Here is a 12,031-nt window from a genome sequence, read left to right as displayed (position 1 = left end):
TGGACATCTTTGTGGGGCCATTACTCAGCTTACCACAACCCAAAATAAGCACAAGGAACAAATAAGCTGATGATAAGTATTTGAAACATTCATTGAGAGGACACTACGAAACACTGTTTAGGAACTTTAAATTCATGATCTCTCTTGCTTCATCCTCAAGCAAGCAAAAATACCAACCAACAAACAAGACAAAATTTTCGATAAGGAAGTTCAGAAAGTATTGAAAGCTCTTGATGTTCAAGAGCACAAATTTTGGAGAGCACCGAAATCACAACTGACTGCTGAACAGTCATCAACAGGAAGACACTGGAACTCACCAAAAAAGATACCCCACATCCAAAGACAAAGGAGAAGCCACAAAGAGATGGTAGGAGGGGTGCAATCACAATAAAATCAAATCCCATAACTGCTGGGTGGGTGACTCACAAATTGGAGAACACTTACACCACATAAGTCCACCCACTGGACTGAAGGTTCTGAGCCCCACGTCAGGCTTCCCAACCTGGCGGTCTGGCAATGGGAGGAGGAATTCCTAGAGAATCAGACTTTGAAGGCTAGCAGGATTTGATTGCAGGACTTTGACAGGACTAGGAGAAACAGACACTGCACTCTTGGAGGGCACACACAAAGTAGTGTGTGCATCGGGACCCAAGGGAAGGAGCAGTGACCCCATAGGAGACTGAACTATACCTACCTGCTAGTGTTGGAGGGTCTTCTGCAGAGGCAGGGGTGGCTGTGGCTCACTCTGGGAACAAGGACACTGGCAGCAGAAGTTCTGGGAAGTACTCCTCGGTGTGAGCCCTCCCAGAGTCCACCATTAGCCCCACCAAAGAGCCAGGTAGGCTCCAGTGTTGGGTCACCTCAGGCCAAACAACCAACAGGGAGGGAACCCAGCCCCACCCATCCACAGACAAGCAGATTAAAGTTTTACTGAGCCCTGCCCACCACAGCAACAGCCAGCTCTACCCACCACCAGTTCCTCCCATCAGGAAGCTTGCACAAGCCTCTTAGATAGCCTCATCCATCAGAGGGCAGACAGCAGAAGCAAGAAGGACTACAATCCTGCAGCCTGTGGAAGGAAAACCACATTCACAGAAATATACACAAAATGAAAAGGCAGAGGACTTTGTACCAGGTGAAGGAACAAGATAAAACCCCAGAAAAACAACTAAATGAAGTGGAGATAGGCAACCTTCCAGAAAAATAATTCAGAATAATCATAGTGAAGATGATCCAGGACCTCGGAAAAAGAATGGAGGCAAAGTTTGAGAAGATGCAAGAAATGTTTAACAAACATATTAGAAGAATTGAAGAACAAACACCTAGAAGATTTAAAGAACAAACAAACAGAGATGAACAATACAATAACTGCAATGAAAAATACACTAGAAGGAATCAATAGCAGAATAACTGAGGCAGAAGAACGCATAAATGACCTGGAAGACAGAATGGTGGAATTCACTGCCATGGAACAGAATAAAGAAAAAGAATGAAAAGAAATGAAAACAGCCTAAGAGACCACTGGGACAACATTAAATGCAACAACATTCACATTATAGGGGTCCCAGAAGGAGAAGGGAGAGAGAAAGGACCCGAGAAAATATTTGAAGAGATTATAGTCAAAAACTTCCCTAACATGGGAAAGGAAATAGCCACCCAAGTCCAGGAAGTGCAGAAACTCCCAGGCAGGATAAACCCAAGGAGAAACATGCCAAGACACATAGTAATCAAATTGACAAAAATTAAAGACAAAGAAAAATTATTGAAAGCAACAAGGGAAAAATGACAAATAACATACAAGGGAACTCCCATAAGGTTACCAGCTGCTTTCTCAGCAGAAACTCTACAAGCCAGAAGGGAGTGGCATGATATATTTAAAGTGGTGAAAGGGAAGAACCTACAACCAAGATTACTCTACCTGGCAAGGATCTCATTCAGATTCGACAGAGAAATCAAAAGCTATACAGACAAGCAAATGCTAAGAGAATTCAGCACCACCAAACCAGCTCTACAACAAATGCTAAAGGAACTTCTCTACATGGGAAACACAAGAGAAGAAAAGGACCTACAAAAACAAACTGAAAACAATTAAGAAAATGGTAATAGGAACATACATATTGATAAGTACCTTAAACGTGAATGGATTAAATGCTACAACCAAAAGTCACAGGCTCGCTGAATGGATACAAAACCAAGACCCATATATATGCTGTCTACAAGAGACCCACTTCAGACCTAGGGACACATACAGACTGAAAGTGAGGGGATGGAAAAAGATTTTCCATGCAAATGGAAATCAAAAGAAAGCCAGAGTAGCAATATTCTTATCAGATAAAGGAGACTTTAAAATAAAGAATGTTACAAGAGACAAGGAAGGACAATACATAATGATCAAGGGATCAATCCAAGGAGAAGATATAACAATTATAAATATATATGCACCCAACATAGGAGCACCTCAATACTAAGGCAACTGCTAACAGCTATAAAAGAGGAAATTGACAGTAACACAATAATAGTGGGGGACTTTAACACCTCACTTACACAAATGGACAGATCATCCAGACAGAAAATTAATAAGGAAACACAAGCTTTAAATGACACAATAGACCAGATAGATTTAAATGATATTTATACGATATTCCATTCAAAAACAACAGATTACACTTTCTTCTCAAGTGCACATAGAACATTCTCCAGGATAGATCACATCTTGGGTCACAAATCAGGCCTCAGTAAATTTTAGAAAATTGAAATTATATCAAGCATGTCTTCTGACCACAATGCTATGAGATTAGAAATCAATTACAGGGAAAAAAACGTAAAAAACACAAACACCTGGAGGCTAAACAATACGTTACTAAGTAACCAAGAGATCACTGAAGAAATCAAAGAGGAAATCAAAAAATGCCTAGAGACAAATTACAATGAAAACATGATGATCCAAAACCTATGGGATGCAGCAAAAACAGTTCTAAGAGGGAAGTTTATAGCAATACAAGCCTACCTCAAGAAACAAGGAAAATCTCAAATAAACAATCTAACCTTACACCTAAAGGAACTACAGAAAGAAGAACAAACAAAACCCAAAGTTAGTAGAAGGAAAGAAATCACAGACATCAGAGCAGGAATAAATGAAATAGAAACAAAGAAAACAATAGCAAAGATCAATAAAACTAATAGCTGGTTCTTTGAGAAGATAAACAAAATTGATAAACCATTAGCCAGACTCATCAAGAAAAAGAGGGAGAGGACACAAATCAATAAAATTAGAAATGAAAAAGGAAAAGTTACAACAGACACCGCAGAAATACAAAGCATCCTAAGAGACTACTACAAGCAACTCTATGCCAATGAAATGGACAACCTGGAAGAAATGGACAAATTCTTAGGAAGGTATAACCTTCCAAGACTGAACCAGGAAGAAATAGAAAATATGAACAGACCAATCACAAGTAATGAAATTGAAACTGTGATTAAAAATCTTCCAACAAACAAAAGTCCAGGACCAGATGGCTTCACAAGTGAATTCTATCAAACATGTAGAGAAGAGCTAACACCCATCCTTCTCAAACTCTTCCAAAAAATTGCAAAGGAAGGAACACTCCCAAACTCATTCTACGAGGCCATCATCACCCTGATATCAAAACCAGACAAAGATACAACCAAAAAAGAAAATTATAGAAAAATATCACTGATGAATATAAATGCAAAAATCCTCAAAAAATACTAGTGAACAGAATCCAACGACACATTAAAAAGATCATAAACCATGATCAAGTGGGATTTATCCCAGGGATGCAAGGATTCTTCAATTTACACAAATCAGTCCATGTGATACACCATATTAACAAATTGAAGAAGAAAAAGCATATGATCATCTCAACAGATGAAGAAAAAGCTTTTGACAAAATTCAACACTCATTTATGATAAAAACTCTCCAAAAAGTTGGCATAGAGGGAACCTACCTCAACATAATAAAGGCCATATATGACAAACGCACAGCAAAACATCATTCTCAATGGTGAAAAACTGAAAGCATTTCCTCTAAGATCAGGAACAAGACAAGGATGTCCACTCTCACCACTGTTATTCAACATAGTTTTGGAAGTCCTAGCCATGTCAATCAGAGAAGAAAAAGAAATAAAAGGAATCCAAATTGGAAAAGAAGCAGTAAAACTGTCACTGTTTGCAGATGACATTATACTATACATAGAGAATCCTAAAGATGCCACCAGAAAACTATTAGAACTAATCAATGAATTTGGTAAATTTGCAGGATACAAAATTAATGCACAGAAATCTCTTGCATTCCTATACACTAATGATGAAAAGAGAAAGAGAAATTAAGGCAACACTCCCATTTACCACTGCAACAAAAAGAATAAAATACCTAGGAATAAACCTACCTAAGGGGACAAATGACCTGTATGCAGAAAACTATAAGACACTGATGAAAGAAATTAAAGATGATACAAACAGATGGAGAGATATACCATGTTCTTGGATTGGAAGAACCAATATTGTGAAAATGACTATAGTACCCAAAGCAATCTACAGATTCAATGCAATCCCTATCAAATTACTAATGGCATTTTTTACAGAACTAGAAAAAAAAATCTTAAAATTTTTATGGAGACACAAAAGACCCCAAATAGCCAAAGTAGTCTTGAGGGGAAAAAACAGAGCTGGAGGAATCAGACTCCGTGACTTCAGACTATACTACAAAGCTACAGGAAACAAGACAATACGGTACTGGCAAAAAACCAGAAATATAGATCAATGGAACAGGATAGAAAGCCCAGAAATAAACCCACACACCTATGGTCAGCTTAGCTATGACAAGGGAGGCAAGGATATACAATGGAGAAAAGACAGTCTCTTCAATAAGTGGTGCCAGGAAAACTGGACAGCTACATGTAAAAGAATGAAATTAGAACATTCCCTAACACCATACACAAAAATAAACTCAAAATGGATTAGAGACCTAAATGTAAGACTGCACACTATAAAACTCTTAGAGGAAAACATAGGAAGAACACACTCTGACATAAATCACAGCAAGATCTTTTTTTGATCCACCTCCTAGAGTAATGGAAATAAAAACAAAAATAAACAAATGGGACCTAACGAAACTTAAAAGCTTTTGCAGAGCAAAAGAAACTACAAACAAGATGAAAAGACAACCCTCAGAATGGGAGAAAATATTTGCAAACGAATCAATGGACAAAGGATTAATCTCCAAAATATATAAACAGCTCATGCAGCTCAATATTAATCAAACAAACAACCCAATCAAACAATGGGCAGAAGACCTAAATAGACATTTCTCCAAAGAAGAGATACAGATGGCCAAGAAGCACATGAAAAGGTGCTCAACATCACTAATTATTAGAGAAATGCGAATCAAAACTACAATGAGGTATCACCTCACACCAGTTAGATTGGCCATCATCAGAAAATCTACAAACAGCAAATGCTGGAGTGGGTGTGAAGAAAAGGGAACCCTCTTGCAATGTTGGTGGGAATGTGAATTGATACAGCCACTATGGAGAACAGTATGGAGGGTCCTTAAAGAACTAAAAATAGAATTACTATATGACCAGCAATCCCACTACTGGGCATATACCCAGAGAAAACCATAATTCAAAAAGACACGTGCACCCCAATATTCATTGTAGCACTATTTACAATAGCCAGGTCATGGAAGCAACCTAAATGCCCATCGACAGACAAATGGATAAAGAAGTTGTGGTACATAGATACAATGGAATATTACTCAGCCATAAAAAGGAACGAAATTGGGTCATTTGTAGAGACATGGATGGATCCAGAGACTGTCATACAGAGTGAAGTAAGTCAGAAAGAGAAAAACAAATATCGTATATTAACACATATATGTGGAACCTTGAAAAATGGTACAGAAATAGGGTTTTCAGGGCAAAAATAGTGACACAGATGTAGAGAACCAATGTATGGACACCAAGGGGGGAAAGTGGCTGGGCGAGGGGGTGGTGGTGTGATGAATTGCAAGATTGGGATTGACATGTATACACTAATATGTATAAAATGGATAACTAATAAGAACCTGCTGTATAAAAAAATATATAAAATAAAATTCAAAAAAAAAGAAAAAGAGCACAAAGTTCAAATTATTATTGTGTCCAAGGTCTTTAGGATATAATATATAGGGGTGGGATAGGGAAGGTCGGAGGGAGACGGAAGAGGGAGGAGATATGGGGATATATGTATATGTATAGCTGATTCACTTTGTTATAAAGCAGAAACTAACACACCATTGCAAAGCAATTATACTCCAATGAAGATGTTAAAAAAAAAAAAAGAAAAAGAAAAAAAGATATATGACCCTAGGAATTCCCTGGAGGTCCATTGGTTAGGACTCCATGCTTTCACTGCCAATGGTATGGGTTCAATCCTGTGTCAGGGAACTAAGATCCTGCAAGCTGCGAGGCATGGCAAAAAAAAAAGGTATGACCCTAACTTATTTTGTCAAGTCTCAACCTGTACCCTATTTATCAGTCAAAATAAAATTGTACGTTTTTCAGGAGAAGCCCCATGCTTTCCCATTATTCTGTCTTTGCTCAGGCAATTGGTTCCATCTGAAATCTCTTTTCCCCCAATTCTGTATATCAGCATCCTATTCCTTCTAGAACTTCATGTAAGGAGAATAATAAAGTGTGTATTATTTTACATCTAGCTTCTTTCATTTAGCATATACATTTTTCTTACATTCTTCAGTGTATCAGTAGTTCATTCCTTTGCACTGCTTAGTAGTATTTTATTGTAGACTATATCACAATTTGTTTATTCTTCTCTTGTTGGGTATTTGCATTGTTTAGGGGTTACTATGAATTAAGCTGCTATGAACATTTCATGTATAAATCTTTGGGTAGACATATTTTCATTTTCTCTTTGGAAAATACCCAGTAGTGGAATGTCTTTTTTGGTGAGGTACCTGCTCAACTATTTTAAAAGCAGATACCATTTTAAAATTTGGGTTGTTTTTCTTATTTTTGAGTTGTTGAATTCTTTCTATTTTCTGGATATAAATGTTAAAGCAGTAATTGAAACTGTGAACCTCAGATTGTGACTCGAACCCACGTGGCTGGGACTTGAACATGGCCAAAACCCTGCTTGGGACTTGGACTCACGGTGTTTTAATTAGAATCACTCACCTGGTGTCTGGACTTACTGAGGCTCATGTTCTTTGTGTCTCACGTGGAAAGAATCCAGTGAGAGACAAAGTGATAGGTAAGAAGCAGATTTATTTAGAGTGAAACACACTCCACAGACAGAGCGTGGGCCGTCTCAGAAGGTGAGAAAGGCACCAGGGTATGAGGTTGTCAGTTTTTATAGGGTGGGTAATTTCATAGGCTAATGAGTGGGAGGAGTATTCCAACTGTTTCAGGAAGGGGCAGTGATTTCCAGGAATTGGGCCACCGTCCACTTTTTGATCCTTATGGTTGGCCTTGGAACTGTCATGGCACCTGTGGGTGTGTCATTTAGCTTGCTGATATGTTACAGTGAGCATATACTGAGGCTCAGGGTCTAGTGGAATTTGACTTATCCGCCATCTTGGACCCATTTGGTTCTAATCAGTTTATGTCACGTCCTCTGGCTATGTCATTGTTTCAAAGGTTGTGCCCTGCCGCCTTCCCTCCTGTTTCATAATCAGCATTTACTTTATTATGACTTGTGAATATTATTCATGGCTGAGCTTAGAGTATTATATGACTATATATATTTTTCTTATAAACTTGCTTAACTAGAGGTAGTAATCACCTCCCTCCCCCTCCCCCCCCCGCTTATTTGTTTGATTGGTATTCTACATACATTTATGATTATGGTTAAATTCTCTGCAAGACATATAAATCTCACAATGCATTCAAAAGCATCAGTCAATACTTCAGGTGGTGTGTGTGTGATTTCTTTCTCTCTGTCTCTCTCTCTCTCTTTTTTTTTTTTGTTTCTTGGAAGCATCCTTCCTAGAGCTGTCAGCACAATGAATGGAAATTACTTGCTCTCAAGTTCATCTCCGAAATTTCATACTCTTGAGATTTATCCTAAAAACTTCCAGAGAGAAGGTCCAATAAACAGGATTAGGAAAAGGGCTCTAGATTTTTCAATAGTAACATAGAAATCAGAGAACAGTGGAGCACTGCCTTCAAAATTGTGAGGGAAAATGATTTGCAACTTAAAATTCTCTCTAACCAAACTTTCAATCAAGCATGAGGGTAGAATAATGACATTTTACATTATTATGCAAAAGTCAAAAAATTTAGCCCCTATGGCATCTTCTCAAGGAGCTATTGGAAGGTGTGCTCTAGACATGGGATCTAGGAAACAGGGCATCAATCCAGGAGAGACAAGAACAGGCATCTTCCTGGGTCACTGCAAGACAACTACGCAGCAAGTTGAGAGTAGACTGGGACAGTAAACTGGACAAAAAAGGGTGTTTCCAAGAAACAAAAAGAAAAGAGAGAGAGAGAAAGAAATCACACACACCACCTGAAATATTGACTGATGCTTTTAAATGCATTGAAAGATTTACATGCCTTGTAGAGAATTTGACCATAATCATAAGTGTACATATAATATCACAAACAAACAAATAAGCCAGTGGTAGGGGATGGTGAGAGGGAGGCTATTATTACCTCTAGGGTAAGCATGAAGTTCACAAGAAAGGAAACAGAATCATAGAATACTACAACTCAGCCATGAATAATATTCACAAGTAATAATAACGTAAATGCTGATTACTGAGTTAAAGCTTTTGATAAAAAGACTTGGACAATGAAGGGTGCAGAAGGATGCCTTCTGAGGATGTGTGGGGTTAAAGATAAAATTTCCTTTGACGTGGTGGGAAGTCAAAGAATACTATCCAAAATGGAAACATCAAGAAACAGCATACAGGCATATTATTTGGAAATGTGGAAGTAAATGCCAGGAAAACAAAAACAAAAAACCTGTTGAAATAATTTAAAATGCTTATTTCTGGAAAGTGGACTCGAGTTAGGGAGGGGCTGGACAGGACAATGAGAGTTTTGGTTATAAACTTTAAAAATAGAAAAGAGAGATTAAAATAAAATATTCCAGAACCCTCCACCCTACCTCCCACGGGCCTCCCACATTTATCACGTCTGCCAGGCACATAGCTATCACTACCGTAGAAATTGAGGACTTGACCCTCCAGTGAGTTCTGTTAATCTCAGATCTCTACACTGATTGTGTCTGGAATTTTGCATCTATCTGGAAGGGAGATTGTGACCTCCGACAACCTACTTAATTTCCCTGAATTCACTCACCTGTAAATGGGAGTGATAAACCTAGCTCGGAGGGATATTGTGAAAAGGCAATGAAAATTATGCTTGTAAAGTGGTTGGCACATAGTAACAGCTCAATACATATTAACTTTTGTGGTTATTATTTCCTGAAAACAAACACCGTCCTCTCATCATTAGCCAGTGAGAAAGAGGGTGGGTGTCTGTTAAAGTTGTCATAGTTTGAAGCCAGAAAAATCTTCCTTCGGGGGACTGAACTCGCCTCACCCCTTCTCCAACCTCGCTTCTTCTTTGGGCCTCCCACCTCGTGGACTCCGGCCGTGATTAGCCGAGGGCAATAGTCCTGCCCCCGGTAATGTCCCAACTCAGTCCCGGAGCTGAAGCAGAAAGAGAGACAGGAAGTGAGCGCAGGTTCCGGTAGGGCGAGAATCTTGCCCAGCGGCAGCTCGGGGAGCCACCTCAGCGCGACGGGAGGAGGCGAGTCCGGGAGGCACCCCCAAAGTGCCTGCGATGGAAGCCCGGGGGTGCGCGCGGTCCCGGCGGCCGCTGCCGGCGCTGCTACTGTTCGTGCTGCTGCCGCCGGCCGCGGGCGCTGCAAGCGCTGCGGACGCGCGCTGGAGCGGGCAGGGCACCATCCCGCACCTGCAAAGCATCTTCCTGGGCCGCTGCGCGGAGTACATTGCGGTGCTGAGCCCCGAGCTGCGGTGAGCGCGGCGGCTGGAGAGGGAGCCCGAGAGGGAGAGGAACGGAGGGGGAGAGGAAAGGGAGGGGGAGGGGAAGAGGGAAGGAGGATGGGGAATCTACTGGGGAGGGTGCACTGGGTGGGATCTGGAGGTGAAGGGTGTGTGTGTGTGTGCGTGTGTGTGTGTAAAAATGCAGCAGGTGTTGCGGGGGGAGTGGATGAGGATTAGGTAGCGGTGAGTTTGGACGACAGCCAGCGTAAGGTTAACCAGAACCCATCAGACCCAGGAATATGGTCTCCAGCTGCAATTCCCCAGGTACTTTGGGAATTCAAATTTCCAGCTGCAATTCCCCAGGTACTTTGGGAATTCAAATTTCAGGTCTTCTAATTTAGAGGACTTTTAAAGTTTGAGTCTCTCTTGCCAGCACTGTGCTTCTTACTAATTTTTGTTCCGTCCTTGGACACATTTTTTCTGTTTTCATAAAGTCCCTCTCTTGTGCCAGTTGTTTTTATTGTGACAGATTTTAGGCCAATAAAAAAGAACGGAAAATAATACAGGGAACACCCATGTTACCACCCAGCATAAGAAATAAGTTACAAATGGGGTGGGAAATGGTTTTGGAAAGCTAGGTTGGACTTAAGGAGTTGCAGCAGACCTTGGAAGTCATACTTTCTGCCTTAGCAGGAGGTGGAACAGTCTTTTTCCACACTCTTTGCTCACTCCTGATTTTACAGGGTCTTGCGTGTCCACTTGATCTCACCTGGCCCCCAACCCCAGGATGGACCTGTGTCTAAATGAAGGGGCACCTGAAGCTGGCAGCCCATGTGGTTTATTGGAATTGTCACCGTCTAGCTCTGTGCATTTTCTGCTGTCTCTGTGAGCCTGTTCTAAGTTCTAAGAAATGTGTGTTGCACCTCTGAAAGACACTTCCACTGTCAGATTTCTAAATCCATCACCAAAGTTATTTTTCTTCCTCTTCTGAATTGGGGTTAATGCAAGAGTTATGACAATTTCCTGTCTTTTTTGTATGCCCAGTTCTGAAGAGTTGATATTCGACAAAATCACTAGTAAAAAACTTGGAGAAACGGAAATATATCACACTGGAATGTGGTCTTTTTTTTTTTCTTTTCTTTTTCTCTTTTAAACTTGTACTTTTCCGCAGGGACAAGAACTGCACAGCCATCTGGGAAGCCTTTAAACTGGTGCTGGATAAGGATCCCTGTTCCGTGCTTCCCTCAGATTACGACCTTTTTATTAACCTCTCCAGGCACTCCATTCCCAGAGACAAGGTAACTCTACCTTCGCCTCGGTAAAACGTTGCTCTGTCTCTATAGAGACAGACAGTGTCCAGGCCAAGCAACCAACTCACAATGTGAGCCAGGCTCTCTGGTGGGAAAGTGGCTCTGTCTTCAACGGTGCTCCTGGGTCTCCTGCCAGTCCTGGGCAGAAGGAACTTTCGTAAGTCAAGAAGTCAGTGCAGAAACCACAAGAACATCAGCGAGTCACCACACCTTTCCCACGGGGCCTCTGCACCTGGCCAGTTCTGAACAATCTCCATCCTAACTGGCTCCAAAGGCCTGAACCTTGAGTACTTCAGAAAACCCTCTATGTCAGTAGCCTCCCAGGAGACCAATACCTCCTCTTAACAGGTCTTAAGATTATATCCATTCAGGACCAGTTTCTTGAAGAAACTGGTTAACATATAATCATGTGGTTTACATGTCTGTATTCTGTCTGCACTCTAAGCACTAATACAGTGAAAGTAAATGAGAACATCTACGTAAATTGCTTGTTTAGAACAGTACCTTGAGTTATTATTATTATGTGAAAACATTGTAACTTCATAGTGGAAACTATAAAGTATAATATAAAGGTAATGTATTTTTGAGACACTTTACCCTTTAGGAATTCATTTTGTGATTGCATATCATCCTAACCACAGCTCTGGGAGAAGAGAAAGGGGTCATACTCCCCATTTTCCACATGTGGAAACTGAGGCACAGGGAGATTACATGCCTTGGTCAAGATCACACATTTAGTATATG

General features: G+C 40.4%; 1 protein-coding gene across 1 annotated transcript in view; it reads left to right on the top strand.

Annotated features, from left to right (window-relative positions):
• BST1 (bone marrow stromal cell antigen 1) overlaps positions 1 to 12,031 on the top strand; it is a 249,487-nt gene that overhangs the window by 205,801 nt on the left and 31,655 nt on the right. Inside the window, 2 exon segments of the mRNA XM_082389530.1 lie at positions 6,010 to 10,007; positions 11,149 to 11,275. Of these exon segments, the coding sequence (XP_082245656.1) occupies positions 9,814 to 10,007; positions 11,149 to 11,275 (321 nt within the window). The 5' untranslated portion in view covers positions 6,010 to 9,813.

The sequence above is a fragment of the Balaenoptera borealis genome, assembly GCF_965194805.1.
Source record: "Balaenoptera borealis genome assembly, chromosome: 4".
Lineage (NCBI taxonomy): Eukaryota > Metazoa > Chordata > Mammalia > Artiodactyla > Balaenopteridae > Balaenoptera > Balaenoptera borealis.
This window is presented reverse-complemented; position numbering and strand designations above follow the sequence as displayed.